Here is a 15065-nt window from a genome sequence, read left to right as displayed (position 1 = left end):
GAACCGCGAGAGTAGAGGAGTCTGGGAGTCGGGGTCAATAGCCGCCTCGGAGACTACAGCCTCTCCGCTCCGTGCCACCTACACCCTGTCAGCCAAATAGAGAGGAGATGCGGACACATTATCACGGCCACAACACTCCTAATGGCACTGGTGCGGCTTTCAGATAGACCCACTCCTTCCCTTCGAATTAGTATCTTAACAGCTCTGGGTCGAGAATGCTGACTTCAGTAAACCACAGGGCAGCAGAGAGCAGCGAGGAAGTGGCTCTGTGCGTCAGGATGGATGCCTCCAGGTTCGTGGTTCCTGTAAGAGCCCACTCTCCTCAGGGGAGGTGTCAGGACTTTGATGAATATTTCTCTATTAACCGCCTCCCATTGTCAGCCCCGGCCTTTGTGTTGCAGGCCAATCCGTCAGACCGTGAGGAGATCCTGGGTCGACATCTCCCTCAGGTCATTATGGAAGTCCCAGTGACCCAGCAGCCACTCCACTCTGCTGAGGAGGCTCTTTTCAGGTCTCGCAAACAGGAATCAGCAATTAAAAGCTGCACTCGCAACAACAAAAGCAATGGGGCTGATGGAGAGAGGATGAGGGATGAAAGTCTTCAGAGACCAGCTAACAGGGCTAATGTGACCCGGCCTGCCCTCCTTGGGACACGCCTGTCAACTGATATGAGCCATGAAGTATTGCACATAGCCACATATAGCGTGGCTGTAACAGCCGTAATGATAGATGGGCCTAGATAAGTGCAGTGCAGCAGTCTGGTAAGATTTACTCCATCATCTGTGACAAAGGACACTCCTATATATAGAAGCCAATAAGGAAATACAAAAGTCAAAATCATGTATCGTTTATTCAACAAAATAAGACCCTTTACTGTTGGTTTGATAGCACAGCCATCATTAATCATTTTTATTTATGTCATTTTTATCTTATCTTTGTACCATTCGCATTAGTTGACCCCAAATTGCTGACCCCAAGTAAGATTGAAAAAATATTACATCTTTGCATATTTACAAATAAAAATAATGACAATTGTTCAAGGTAACTTTCATGGACATGCACTCCTCCAGAATTTGAATGTACAGTAGGATGTGAAGGGGGAAAAAAACAACAGCAGAAAAGAAAGGAGATATAAACAGATTCCCAGAATAAAGCCTCATAGTCCATCGTCATCATGGTGCAAGATTTTTATTTTTAGTGTGTATGATAGGCATAATGGTACTATACTTAAATCATTCTTTTTCAGTTAGAATACTTAAGAACAATTTATTTGGACAGCAAAAGTTCCCCCCAGAGTTGAATACCAAGCGCTTGAGTGAAAAATAAATACAGACTTTCAGTTCTGGGAGACAGGTATAGAGAAATATGAATCAAACAAACAAATCAAACAGTTGAAAAAAAAAAAGTCCCACAAATTCATAATTTTCAAGCTCTGCTCCCCACCATCTTTAGGACTGAAGTCTCTTGGTTCTGTGCTGTGGACAATCCAACAGTGACCCAATCACAATCCTGAGGCTAACAGGTGCTAGTCCTGGCAGGCGTACTGTCCTCTACTGGTGATGACCCCAGTCCCAAGAATCCTTCTTCATGGCTGCTCTGAAGAGTCCACTGTTATCGCCATTATTTCAGACATCACTGGTATCCAAGGGCTGAGGCTGAGCCCAGTCTCTGACTGTAGAGGGCATAGGGGGAGTAATACGCTGAGGAGGAGGAGAGGGAAGGCATATGAAGTCCTGGGGCTCCGGGCATGTGGGACTTGCTGTAGGGATGGTACCGAGCCAGGCTCAAACCAGGGGAGCCTCGGAGGGAGAAGGAACCGGGCATAGTGCCTGGGCTGCTGTGGGGGGGCAGGTGCAGGTGGCAGGAGGCTGTCGATGACACCGATGACGGGTAACCTGACAACAGCTTACTGTCCACCATCCCATGCAGGGCCGTGTGGGTGCGCAGGTGTGCTAGTAGCTCCTCTGATGTGGAAAAACGCTTGTCGCAAGGACCTCCAGCAGAGACCCAGTTACAGGCGTGAGGCTGAGGTTCGTTCGGGAGCATGAAACCATACGTGTAGAGGGGGTGGGAAAGGGAGGGGTTGTTGCTGGAGTTCAGAGCGCTAGAATGCAAGGAGTGCAGATGATGTGAAGGGTAAACCATGGGGAAACCAGACTTAAAGTTTGAGGGGTCGTGGACACAGGTGTTGCAGTTGCTGCCTCCTAGATGATGTGCGTTGGGGTAAGTCAGACAGTACGGGTCCCGACATAAGCCCTGCATTAAAGATGGAGATGAGGCTCCGGTGAGGGGGCTGGAGCTGGGGTGCTTCCCCTGGAGTCCCATCCCCAAACTAGACTTGGTATGATCCAAACTGTGAACAAACTGGGAGGGGTAGCCGGCGTAGGCTCCCACAATGGAGCCGTGGTAGCCCATGGAAGCAGGAGGCAAGGGGTAGACGGAGTGTCCAGGCTTGAAAGGGGAAACAGGAGCGATGTGCCCTGAGCCGTGGCCCGGCTGGGAAGACGCCTGCAGGTCGGCCTTGCTCTCCGGCCGCGGGCTGCTGGCGGAGCTAGCGTTGCTGGAGTTGGCACTGGCTCGTACGTGGCTGGAGTTGGCTAACTGAGCCCCATCCATCCCTGATTTAGCCGCATCGGATTCTTTTTTGCCAGCACTGCTGTGGTTGGTGTCCGAGCCGGCCAGCTCCGAGCTCCCGGGTTTGTTGTCCATGTGCGGGGAATGTGAGTGTGATGGCGGCTGCGTGGAGGGGGAGTGGCTCTGTCGGTGGGACTGGCTCTGGGGGTGCAGTGGAGGAGAGCTGGAGCTGGGTGACCGGGCATGGGGGGGAAAGGATTGACACGAAGCACCGCCACCACTGGAGTTTCCATTTGGCACACGGAAAGCTTGTTTATCAGAAGGCCCCTTTGTCACCAGAACATCCTTGCGAGAGTCGCCGCCCGATGACTTGGAGTAAGGCTTGAAGCTGGATTTGTCCTCAGGGGACTGGTGCTGCTCTCCAGACTTGGACGAGCGGCTGGATGACTCCTTGTCTCCCAGGCTGCCTGAGGAGAGGGAGGCCAACTTTGAGGAAGAGGGGGGGTCAGGTTTGCCAATCTGAGAGCAGGTCTGGGCCAGCAGAGCCAAAGGACTCTTCTTGGCATCCAGCTGGGGAAGAAAAGGGAGAGCAAGAGGGTGAATACACTTTGTTTAACTTAAATTCAAGTTTAACACCGTGTGGCACATCGACTTTATCACAATTATAATTAAAATCCTGACAAAATATTTCCCTGTCCAGTAAGTAATTAAAAAAACATTTCACATCCACATTCCTTAGTTTATTCATGTCAGACATAAATAATAAAAGAAGTCAGAGAACGCAAGGCTGAAGTCGACTTAAGGACAGAGAGTGAGAACAAATTTAAAAAAAATTAAAAAAAAAGGTGAAAATAATAATATGACTATTTTATTTGAATTTGTTTTATGATTAACTTTAAAAATGGATGAATAAATATTGAATCAGTGCCGTTAAAACAATTTATTTAACATTTCTAAACTCTGGTAACTCGCAAACTTGAAATTCCTGCGCGTAAAATGGCGCATTCGCTTTTTTTGGGGGTCAGAATAACATTCATTGCAACCACCGCCCGTGTATTAAAAATTATCAGTTGATTCTCTACGCATTTGACAGTGATTTAGATTTGATATTTTTTGCTTTTTCTTACTTCGATGCTGACTGGCGCGGAGGTGAGGGGCTGGAGATACTCCGGGTGCAGCAAGTGGCCGCTGTGCGCCGTCAACATCCTGACGATCCGGACGGGAAGCCTCCTGGCCTGACGGGAGGGATCCGAGGGACACGGACAGGTCTCGGGTAGGGAGGGATCTGTCCTGAGTGGGTAGTAACAGCTGAGGAGCTCCGGGGGGGGGGGGGACTGGCTGCGTAAAAGCGTGTGAGCTCCACCGGGGAGATCTCTCATCTGGATCCGGAGGCTGCGAGGGACGGCGGCATGTGACGACGAGTGGACTCGGAGGTGAAATTAATTTACAGTGCACGTTTCATCATGAGTGCGGTAATCCAACAAGGGTCCGAGCCAAAGAGTCTCTAAAGAAGAACAAATCACCAGAATGTCATCCTCGGTCGCACTCTGGAATAGCAGCCACTAATTATCCTAAATATTCCTGAATCCGGCGATGAAGAAAACAGAGCAATGGAGCCAATTAAGAAAAAATCAAACACAATAAGTAGACTTCGAGACACGGAATCTCCCCGCTGGATGGTGTGTGTGTGTCTCCTCCGGTGTGTGTGTGTCCTCCGGTGTGTGTGGGTCTCTCTCTGTCTGCCACAGCTTCACAGTGCATCACTTCTTCCACATACTGGCGATATGAGGAGCAGGGGGGGGGGGTTTCATAGCGAAGAGCCGCCGTCCAATCACAAGTGACCGCATTCACAGACAGGGGGGCGGGGTAGCGGGAGGGGCGGGGCTTGCCTCCTGGCCTCACCCCTCGGAGCCAGGCTGTAGTGTGTGTGTGTGTGTGTGTGTGTGTGTGTCAGTGACCTCCATAGGACACATGCGAACCACATCTAACAGTTCTCAATGATGTAACACACTGACAACATTGGGTAATTTTTAAACACAAATATTCCTGGTGAGGATCAAAATGGGAGAACTATAATAACCTATAGGCCTGAGGGACGCTTCTGTTAATGGATTTATTACAGTTTAGTGACCAAACCACTGCTATAATTACTATTTACTGCTATTATATTGGTATAATTACTATCATATATAAATATTTATTATGTTATATTATATACTATATATACTGTACTATTTTGATATACTGTCTAACAATAACATTACCATCATATCATCAGTACTATCACCATCATCTTGCCACTGCACCTTATCTACCTATTTATCTTGTGTTTCTGTTTTTTAATCTTTCTACCTCAATATTTTTTATTGTATTGTATTGTATTGTATTGTATTCAAATATACCGGCTGCTATGACAACTTAATTTCCCTTCTGGGATGAATAAAGTTATCTATCTATCTATCTATCTATCTATCTATCTATCTATCTATCTATCTATCTATCTATCTATCTATCTATCTATCTATCTATCTATCTATCTATCTATCTATCTATCTATCTATCTATCTATCTATCTATCTATCTATCTATCTATCTATCTATCTATCCATCCATCCATCCATCCATCCATCCATCCATCCATCCATCCATCCATCCATCCATCCATCCATCCATCCATCCATCCATCCATCCATCCATCCATCCATCCATCCATCCATCCATCCATCCATCCATCCATCCATCCATCCATCCATCTATCTATCTATCTATCTATCTATCTATCTATCTATCTATCTATCTATCTATCTATCTATCTATCTATCTATCTATCTATCTATCTATCTATCTATCTATCTATCTATGGGTTTGAGTCAATATTCAACCATGAACTAAATTCACATGATTCCATTTTGATTTATTTCTCTGAAACCCTGGCCTCTCCAGAGACTATTTATTCAGACTAATTTGTCAGAATTGAGTCCGGACTCTCTCTGGAGTTTGCCTCTCGCACACGACCAACACAGCGTTCAGGTGAGGGGGGGGGCGCAGCATAGAGAAGCAGGACCTAACCTATCAATTCCAATTCCGGCATCAGCCCTTATCACTGAAAGCTCTTGACATCCATGTCTGTGTCTTCTACGTGTGCGGTATCACATTTTTATTCATTGTGAGATATTAGTTTTCTTTTAGGTTTTTTCCGTTTTGCATCCGTCGCATGTTAGATACGTCATCAACACACCCACTCGCTCCTATCGAGCCCTGTGGAGGGTCTCTCTCTGTTTTCTGAGTTTCTACATGGGGGCTGGGAGGAGAACTGGGACATTTGTGGCTACAGACAGCCCAGAGTTCAGTGAATGTCTGAGAGCAGCTGAAAGGACATCTTCAGCTTTACAGTTTCCCAAACATCTCCAATGTTGTGTTTTATTGTTTTACATTTTCTTTATTTGCATCTACTCTAATGCATTATTCTCTCAGAATGTGCATCGGCCTAAATCCGGGTAAACAAAAAGCCAGTGGAGCTCGTCCTTGGTTGCCACATTACTGGGTCCAGTGACTTAATTTCATTTTCCCCTGAAAGAAAAGAAATGCTGTGCTTTATGGGGATTTCCATCTCGGTTGGAATGTCTCCTCAACTAATCTGATCGCTTGGCTGGAAACGACCCGACCCGTCATCCAAGATATGACAACACTGGTGTATCTTGTTCAAATTGGTGTCACGGATTATTGATTAGTGGCTAATGAAAGCCGGTATGATCCTTTCTTCTGGGTAAACTAGTTTGACATTTCACGACACAGGACGGCCTTATCAAGCCGTACGCTGCCATCAGCCTGCTCCTTGATCATAATGGCTGCTGCCATTTATCTGCAGCCGAGGGGAAAGGCGGCGTGATGAAGTCACTTCAGCCTCACTCAGCAGAGTCACTGTTTGACCTGTCATCATTAGGCTTAGCCGTCACTCATCACCCACACGCTGCCACTCACGCTTCGGTGGCCTGCGGAGATCCGAGAATATGTGAGCGCCGATGTGCACGCCACCGGGCTAAGTGCGCTACAATCTTCTTTTCAATCCGCCTGTTTGTTTAAAACTGTCTGTCGCCACCTCGGGCCGAGACGCATAAACAGGTGACGCATAGCAACTGCTTTTCTCACAGTGAGATTTAAAGTTAACGCTGAGAGCTTAAAGGGGATGTCAAACATTTTTTTTTTTTACAGCGCAGACTGCCAGTTAAGATGCGAGGTTTCCGATTGCACTCTTGTTTATCACACAGTCATCCCCTTGTTAAGAAGGCGAGCGGGTGAGTCGCTGCAGTGTGGGTGGGGTTGCAGGAGGAAGGGGGGGCGTTTTAAAAGGAGACCAAAGAGGAGGGCATTGGGAAAAGCCAGACAAAGGCAGCGAGAGAATGAAACAAGGGAGGGCTCAAACAACAGGGAGCAGCTCCTTTCATGTGTCCCCTTGATGTAGGCTGGTAACAGCTGTTTTGGCGTGTTGATGACTGATGGCTGTTTCCTGTTGTGGATATTTTAAGGGGACAGCTTTCCAGTTAAAGAGACTTCTCAGCATGTCCAGGTCCCGCTAGCCCTCGGGGCATTTCCATGTCTTTCCATAGCTGTATCAAAGCAGCGGGTTTGACTGGAAGAGCAGCCAAACCAAACCCCCCAGGATGGGGCTGATAGGGTCTGAGGAGGAGCGAGGAGGAGCAGACCCCACATGCCCCTGTGATCCAGTGATTTATAGAGCCACTGAGGCCTGTAATAGACGCCATAGCTCTGTGGAGGGGGCCTAATTCATCCCCGTGTTGAAAAGCTGCTGTTTGCCTGACTCCAGAGTAAATATATAATGCTGACATTAGGCAGCCGAATTCTTCAAACCTGGCTCAAGCAAATCCTCATCTGCTCGTTTGTCTTTTGCTCCGTGTTTGGAAGCACTGAGGCATTTTGTGGCGCACACAGGGATTAGTGCCGTGTAGATGCTCTGTGTGATTGTTTAATGAGGGGCTGACATTGATGTGAGCTCATAAGAGTCTCGTTTTCCCCTGTTCTCCTTTTTTATTTTCCCTTTTCAAGTTATTGTACTTCTACAGATCTTCACTGGTGTCAGCCAGACTTTGACAAGGTCGGGCTGCGTGTAGTACTGTACAAAGAGAGGGAGAAAGAAATGATAAAAGAGCCAGAAAGGCAGAGGAGGGAAAACGAGTGTAAATAACTCCTATTTAATTATCTGTGACTGACTTATGGGGTGTGTGGAATGGGAATAGAGGCCTGAGGCTGGGGCTCTGCTCTACCCCTAGTGTTTTCTCCTGCAGTAATAAAACCAAGGGAGAAAAAAAAGTGGATTAAGACAGTTTCATGGGGTGTAGCAGACATGGCATTTAGACCCAAACACTTAAAGAGAGCCTTGCAGGCAACATTCCAGCCAGGACAGAATGTTGAAACAAGGATTTACTTGAGCTGAAAGGTCCACAAACAATATCCACACAGTGTACCAAATGTATTCACACTTCCTCGTTTATCTTTGTGTGGCTGCCTCTCCCTCTGTCGTTGACATACACACACTAATCCTTTCACAGTTGCATGTGCATGCGCTCACATGAGAAAAAGCAGCCTGTGCACACAAACACAAACAGACAGGCCAAACAGTGCATGATACCATCTTAAAACAGTACGTTGTTGCAGGTCTTATGCAGTATCATCTACCTGACTGTCTGCATACTGTATCAGTGTTAGTGTGTGTGTCAGAGTCAGAGCTGTGGCTGACAACCTTATCTCTCCAGTTTAGGAGGGAGATTGTCTCTCTTGTCAGCTCATCGCGTCTCACAAGCCAACGCTCTTATCCACTCTGCCTACCTGTCGTCTATCTGTCTGCATTATAATCACACCGGGATAATAGGCTTCCCTCTGTGTTCGCAGATTGGCACTTTTATTTCAGAATCCTACACCATGCAGGGTTCCGCCTTGTCGTACTTGCTTCTCCTGAGATGCATTCGCAGACAGGCACGTAGGATGCACGCCGCCCACACCCGAGCAACCTCAAGTCCTCTCCACACTGGGAAACAAAAGCTGCTATTGTCCTCCACGCCGAAAAGTTATCGAGAGCACGGAGAGGGAGGTGGAGGCGAGGGACGAATGGGCCTGCACTGCCAGACAGTGTCTGACTCAAATCAGATCATCCTGCATTGTGGTGTGAAATTTCAGATGACATCAAAAGATGTTATGTTTTCCATTGGTTTGGAAAATGGAGGGCAGGTCATTTTGATAGAGGCACAATCAAGGTATTCACAAGCTGGACCTGTGACAGGTCTGGTTGAAGGAACAACAACTGGCCGTGCAAAGAAAAAATCTCCCCAGTACATTCCTCCTGCTTGTTGAAGTCAGTGCTGCTTCCTTCGCTCACACTCATTGCCTAAGTGTCTTCATCACCAGCCTTTGTTATGTGAAGGAAACTGTCTTTCTTTCTTTGAAACCACTCCTATGTCTCAAGAAACCGCAACATATTTTCTCATCAGTACAATGAAGTTGAGTCAATAAAAAAGAAAGTTCCTCATTCAAGTCTCTCGAACTTAGCCCTACTGGTCTATTTAAGAGCATGACAATGCATTTATGACCTGTCAGAAGGTTGACGTAGCAACAAAGTTTCTGCCAAACATAACTGGGTATGATGATGATGATGATGATGAGGATGATGATGAGGATGATGATGAGAATGAGGATGATGATGAGGATGAGGGATGGGTGGGGCTCAGCAGTACTTGTCAATCATCAAACCCGCAGTGAGGCCGAGTCATGTCAGCTTTCATGTGACAAGGGATGGGATCGCTCAATTAAAAGCCTTTCAATTTGTAAGTAAATCAGCGCCTTTGACACATCAAACATCAAACTAATTATTGAAGCGGTCCGCCCATGCTATTAATCTCTCTGCATGTACATGCCAACCCTGGGTCACCGCAGGAGCACAAAACCCTGCAACAATCAGAGTGTAGAATACAGACAATATGACAAAGTCAATTTATAAAACCATTTTGAGACCTGATGGAAAAAAACACTTGCAGGTTTGTTTCTTTTAACAATGCTGGTTCATTCACTTGAAATAAACATGGTATAAAAGAAGTTGGTATTTAGAGAACGGGCCGTTATGGAAAAGACAATTGTGGCCAAAACATTTGTCTCAACTGTTGAGTCGTCAATTGTGGTGACAAAGCCCCATGCTTTTCCATGGCATTAATTTACCAGCTTAGATGAATACATGGAAATGATGCAGTGCTATGTATCCCCCTATATCATGTGCTCCGATGTGAGCCGTGCAATGTCATACACGGCTGTTTGTTATGCGACTATGCATTCTCATTTCAAACTCTGCGCTGAGGGCTACGGGCCAAGCTGACACTTATGAAATATTTCCCATGCTGACCTTAGCTACTGCCTCAGCTAGGGAGATTAATCCTCTCTCGGCAGAGTCTGGGAGCAGACTGCATCAGCACACACACACACACAAACACACACACACACATACACACTGAAAACATATGTTAATGCAACAGTTAGCATTTAGCTTTTGAGTTACGACGATGTCTGTTGAAATTATTCTGAACCAAATAAGGACATTAAGTAATGCGTATAAGCTTTTCCTCAACAATCTGAATTATTGCAGTGTTTTCCACGAATATGTGACACACACACACACACACACACACACACACACACACACACACACACACACACACACACACACACACACACACGTGTAGGAATCAATTTCAATGCGAAAGTACAAACTTGAACCTTCCAAGGAAAACTAGTTAAGTCAGATTGGAATCCAGCAGACAGGACGAGCTTAAACAGTCTGTCATTTGATCCAAGTAAAAAGACGTTCTGGTGAATGTCTGGAAACCCTCAACACTTTTTATTTTTTGAACGTTAATTCTACACTTGTGTCCTCTGACCAGACAACCAGAAAATAATCTCAAATGAACATTCATTGACAGGATTCTTGTAAACAGGAAGCAGATTGTCTACTCTCTAGTTGGTTTCTCAAGGCTCTTATATACTTCTACGTATCCGTTTCTCGGAGAGGTCTCAGCGGGGAGCAAAGAGTCTTTTTGATTGTTACTTCTCCGACAACTATCCGTCTAAAAACAATTCCCCGCCAAACCCATAGGTGGCGCAACGGAAGACGAGCTCAGAGAAGCCTACCCCATTTGGGAAGAAGAAGTCCACGTGTCTCTGTTTACATGTTAGCTTGCCTCCCACACACTGAACCATGGCAACTAACAGAACTAAATAAAGTGACACCCAGCGGGTCAAGATGCTGATGTAATCGTTTCTTAGCGCAGCGGTTCCCCGGTCTTGTTTCCGAACTGTGTTGCTGATTCCACAGCTTAAATCTACTTGAGGCTACATGTAGCTAGAAGCTACCCGGAGCTAGCTCCCCTCCAGCTTCCACACACAGTCCGCAGGGACTCCCGACACTAACTACTACTATCCAGTGTTTGCTTCTAACCTGACGGTATTATAGAAACAGTGTCATGATAGAAGTGGAATTAAAGTCGTGACGGCGGGTTCTTGCACTGTTACCACCGCAGTTAGCATGGTGGCTAGCCTGGCCTGCTAGCGCCGTTTTGAAAGCTCGTTATAACCGTCTGTGACCGTGCACACATGCCCTCAGTGCTCTAACGAGCCACCGTCAGCCGGACAACTCCGCTGGCTTAACACACACGTCACATTAATCGTTGAATCATAGTTGTGTTAGTGTTTGTTGCTACAAGTAAACAGGAAGTTTGAGGTCCGGAAATACGGAAATGACGTCATACGGAAATGATGTCGTTCGCGGACCAATCACAGCCAAGAGCGGTCCGTCGGGTCTCCAACATGAAGACGGATAGTTAGAAAAATCAGACTTGTACGAAAAGCTGTCCGAAGCACTCGGAGAGGGCGTTTCACGACGGATAGGGTGGTCTTATCTGTCCGTAATAGAAAAAACGGAGAGGCATAAATTGGCCTTCAGTTGTAGAAAATACTGAGAATGAGGAAAGCAATTGTCAAAAAACATGATAAGGAAGTTTCTTGAACTGACAATAAGCCGGAACTGTGAAGTAAGAGTTAGAAATGCTTTTAATTTGTTGTCTATGTTGGATTCGAGTAGTGTGGTTAGTGAGTCATGACTGAGAAGTCACAATTAGAAAGCAAACATGTGTATCCGTGCCAATATTTCCAAAAATGTCTGCCCATCAGGACCCAAATGTAACCCCAAGACTTGTCAGACCAAAATGGGGTCAGCAGACTTTCAAACAGGGCTCACACATAGTTTGGACATGAGGTGTTAACCCAGTTAGGTGATGCTTTTTTACACACTTGTGCAGTTCCAACCCATTCTTCTTTAGAATGGGTTGTTTTTACTTGGCCTGTGGTAATGCCGGATGCAGCTTTCTGTGTTTTCTTTCCTATGACTACCCCGGTTGTAGTGAACCCTCTGTTGTCATGATCCACAACGTTATTTCATGTCAAAATCACATCAACTTCAACACAACACTTTATTGGGCCCCTATCAACTTATATGCCAATTGTGAACACGATAAGTTGAACAGTTCTTGAAATATGCGAGCCACAAACAGACAGACAGACTGACAGACACAAATGGAATTATTAGATAGTGTTACTCAAACTTTTTTTTTGCTATGTAAAATGGAATCAGTTGTTCTTTCAAGTCGAGTCATTTTGGTCTTTCCACTGCCTTAAAACTGGAAGAAGGCTGTTAAAGATCCACATCAGCCATCAAGATGCCACCTCTTCACCCTCCTTCTTCTTCCTGTATGTAGCTGCAGTCTCTGTCCAACCCTGGTCTGACTTAATGTGCGACAGCAGATGACTTGGCCAAGTTTGGTCCTTTATAAAAGGTTATTTAGTTGCCAGGAGAGAGAGAGAGAGAGCAAGCTGCTCTTGCAGCTCCTGCCAGAAGGTTGCACTACCGGTGTATCATAAATTACTCAAGACAGCGTACAAGAACAGGGTGGGGGAGTGTTGGGGTGACGAGGGGAGGAGACATGGGAGAGGAAGGAGAGGGGGTGAAAGAGTAAGTGCAGTTTTCTTTTTGGTCCATGGTGATGAATGAGTTTCTGAACAAGGCAGAAAATACATCATATCACCTTTAATGGGTACACATTTCTGCAGCCATAACTCAGCGTTTAAAAATAGGGAGGGGAGGTTGAAATACGACATCATATATTCCTCCCAACGACACTTTTACGAGCCCTCCCTGCAGTATAAAGGCATTGATTGCTATTTCAAAGCTCTATGTTAGAGTCAGTGCTGAGTACCTCCAGCTGCCAGTGACCAGGAGACACACAGAAACTCCTTTCACACATGGAGCCCAAAATGTAACCTGGTTCTGTTGAGTAACGTCGTGGGATTTGCAGTACACACGGTTTTATATATGGAATGTATGCTAACATTCTCACAAGGACAATGTTAATTGACAGCTAATGTGCTAGCATTAAAGCTAGGGTTGGTAATCCTTGAAAAGCTAAGAGGAGGTGAAACATTTAGCTTGTTTTCACACAAAAAACATACAATAATGTTTCAGAAACAAATTACTAACCTTACTTTTAATAACTGAGTTCAGCTGTGGTTGAATGGTATAGAGTGGTCATCATAACTACATCATGAATGTCATGATCCTGTGGTCTGGACTTGGTTGGGTATTGATGGCTGAATGATTTCGTAAACGGAGAGAGAGAGAGAGCGAGAGAGAGAGACAGAGAGAGAGAGAGAGAGACACTGAACCACTGAAGGAGTGTGAAAGAACAGGACGGAGACACGGATAGAGTGAGAGACTGCTGACTGGACTTATGGTTTTGGCAAATTTGAAGTTCTTTTCAGTGAGCGGTTCCCAGCTGTAAATTTACATTGTTTGTGCAAGCTGCTATTAAAACGAAATCCATGTCTCGGCCAAGGTCGTTCATTACAAGAGTCCTGCAGGGAGGAATTCTTCCACTGACAGACTGCTCGCTCTCTTAGCAGCAAGGGCAAACTGACAGACAAGAGAAGTGTGTACATGTGTGTACATCAACCTGTCGATCAGATTTATAGTTATGCTTCCAGCAAGTAATGAAGTGTAATTTTGCATGATAGCCTACAAATTGAGCGAAACAGGTGGTAAAACTCATGGTGCAAAACAGTAGTTTGACAGAAAGTAAGGAAGTCAGCATTATTTTGGGTCTAAACCTGTCGTTACCTTGTGCTACATGTGGGCCTCCTGGGCTACTGAGGAGAATCTGTTACCTCAGACTTCAGGCCTTTGTTCAAGTATGTATCTATGTATCTACTTTGTGTCAATGTCTGTGTCTTTGTATGAATAGGAATTGAACATAGTTGTTTCACGCTGCATCCATATACTATGTTTTCAAATTAAAATGATCTGTGTCCACACAAGCGTGTTGGCTAAATATCAGTTTTTAATCCCAGTCCATACTAACTTGCCTGAAAAATCACGTCACACGCACACTGGGTATGCTCGTGCTGGGGCAGACAGGAATTACTTGAGTAACACAACAGCTGTGAGCACGACAACCATGTCAGCAACACTTGTAACTGATGATCCATGTTCTACACTGGTAACTGAGGCTAATGCCCATTGTTTTCTTCTTACATAGGGGGGTCATGCTGGTGGAAATACCTCATCAGCAAGTGGTTGTGAGTGTCTGTGTGATTGTTTCCAAACATTTCAGTTTCTTCGCTTGCCCCGGAGTTTTCAATCGAAAACAGGGCCAGCAGTGTTGCCAAACTTTTCAGAGTAGTGTGGACAGCCGGCAAATCTGTTGCAGAGTTGTAATGTAACAGTCTGGATGCAGCCTTAGTGTTTTGCCCATGTGACACATCTCATCAACCTTCCATTTAGGCAATCTGGCTTACCGTGACTTTAATTTTGGTCAGCGGTCTTGACCTGAAAGGGAACATAATAACAATGTGCGTTCTGTTTTAGGTGACCTCATCTTAAAACCCAGCTGTAAGTGTGCACTGCACATGCACACACCTGGAGAGCAGCAGCGATCTCATCACTGCTTATGACACAAAACATAATGAGAAACACAGGCCTCGTCCTCTCAAACACAAACAGAAATCCCATTTCTCTGGAAATCGTTTAAGGCATTTTTTCCCTCATTTTAACTCTTCTTTTCCTACAGAGACAAGGCTTCAACTTGTGTTTCCTATTTTGTGGTAATGAGTTTGTGTAGCTTATCAGTGTATCTGTAGTCAGTAGGGAGAATCTGCCCTTCAACAGGAGGATCCAAGGTCAAGGGCCTGGAGTCAGCAAACATACGCTTCTACCGAAGTGCCCTGGAGCAAAGGCATCGAGTCTCCCCCAAGCTTCAGGGCTGCAGCTCTGAGTGTTTGAAAACTGACCTCTGACCTTCTCAGCACTGCCGGCAAAAAAACAAACACATTTTCCCTCAGTAGCCAGATGTATTTGTTTGCTCTAGGTTTGACTTAGTTCCAGATTT

General features: G+C 45.6%; 1 protein-coding gene across 1 annotated transcript; it reads right to left on the bottom strand.

Moving 5' to 3' along the window:
* Window positions 1–860: 860 nt before the first annotated feature.
* Window positions 861–4262, bottom strand: znf703 (zinc finger protein 703). Its single transcript, XM_061071799.1, has 2 exons — window positions 3702–4262; window positions 861–3144 (listed from the first exon to the last, which is right to left on the bottom strand). Exons 1-2 carry the CDS (start codon window positions 3951–3953, stop codon window positions 1633–1635), a joined length of 1764 nt encoding a protein of 587 aa, XP_060927782.1. The 5' UTR covers window positions 3954–4262; the 3' UTR covers window positions 861–1632.
* Window positions 4263–15065: the final 10803 nt, after the last annotated feature.

This window comes from Limanda limanda, chromosome 5 (assembly GCF_963576545.1).
Source record: "Limanda limanda chromosome 5, fLimLim1.1, whole genome shotgun sequence".
Taxonomy (NCBI): domain Eukaryota; kingdom Metazoa; phylum Chordata; class Actinopteri; order Pleuronectiformes; family Pleuronectidae; genus Limanda; species Limanda limanda.
Note: the sequence above shows the minus strand (reverse complement) of the source record. Positions and strands in the feature narration are given on the sequence as shown.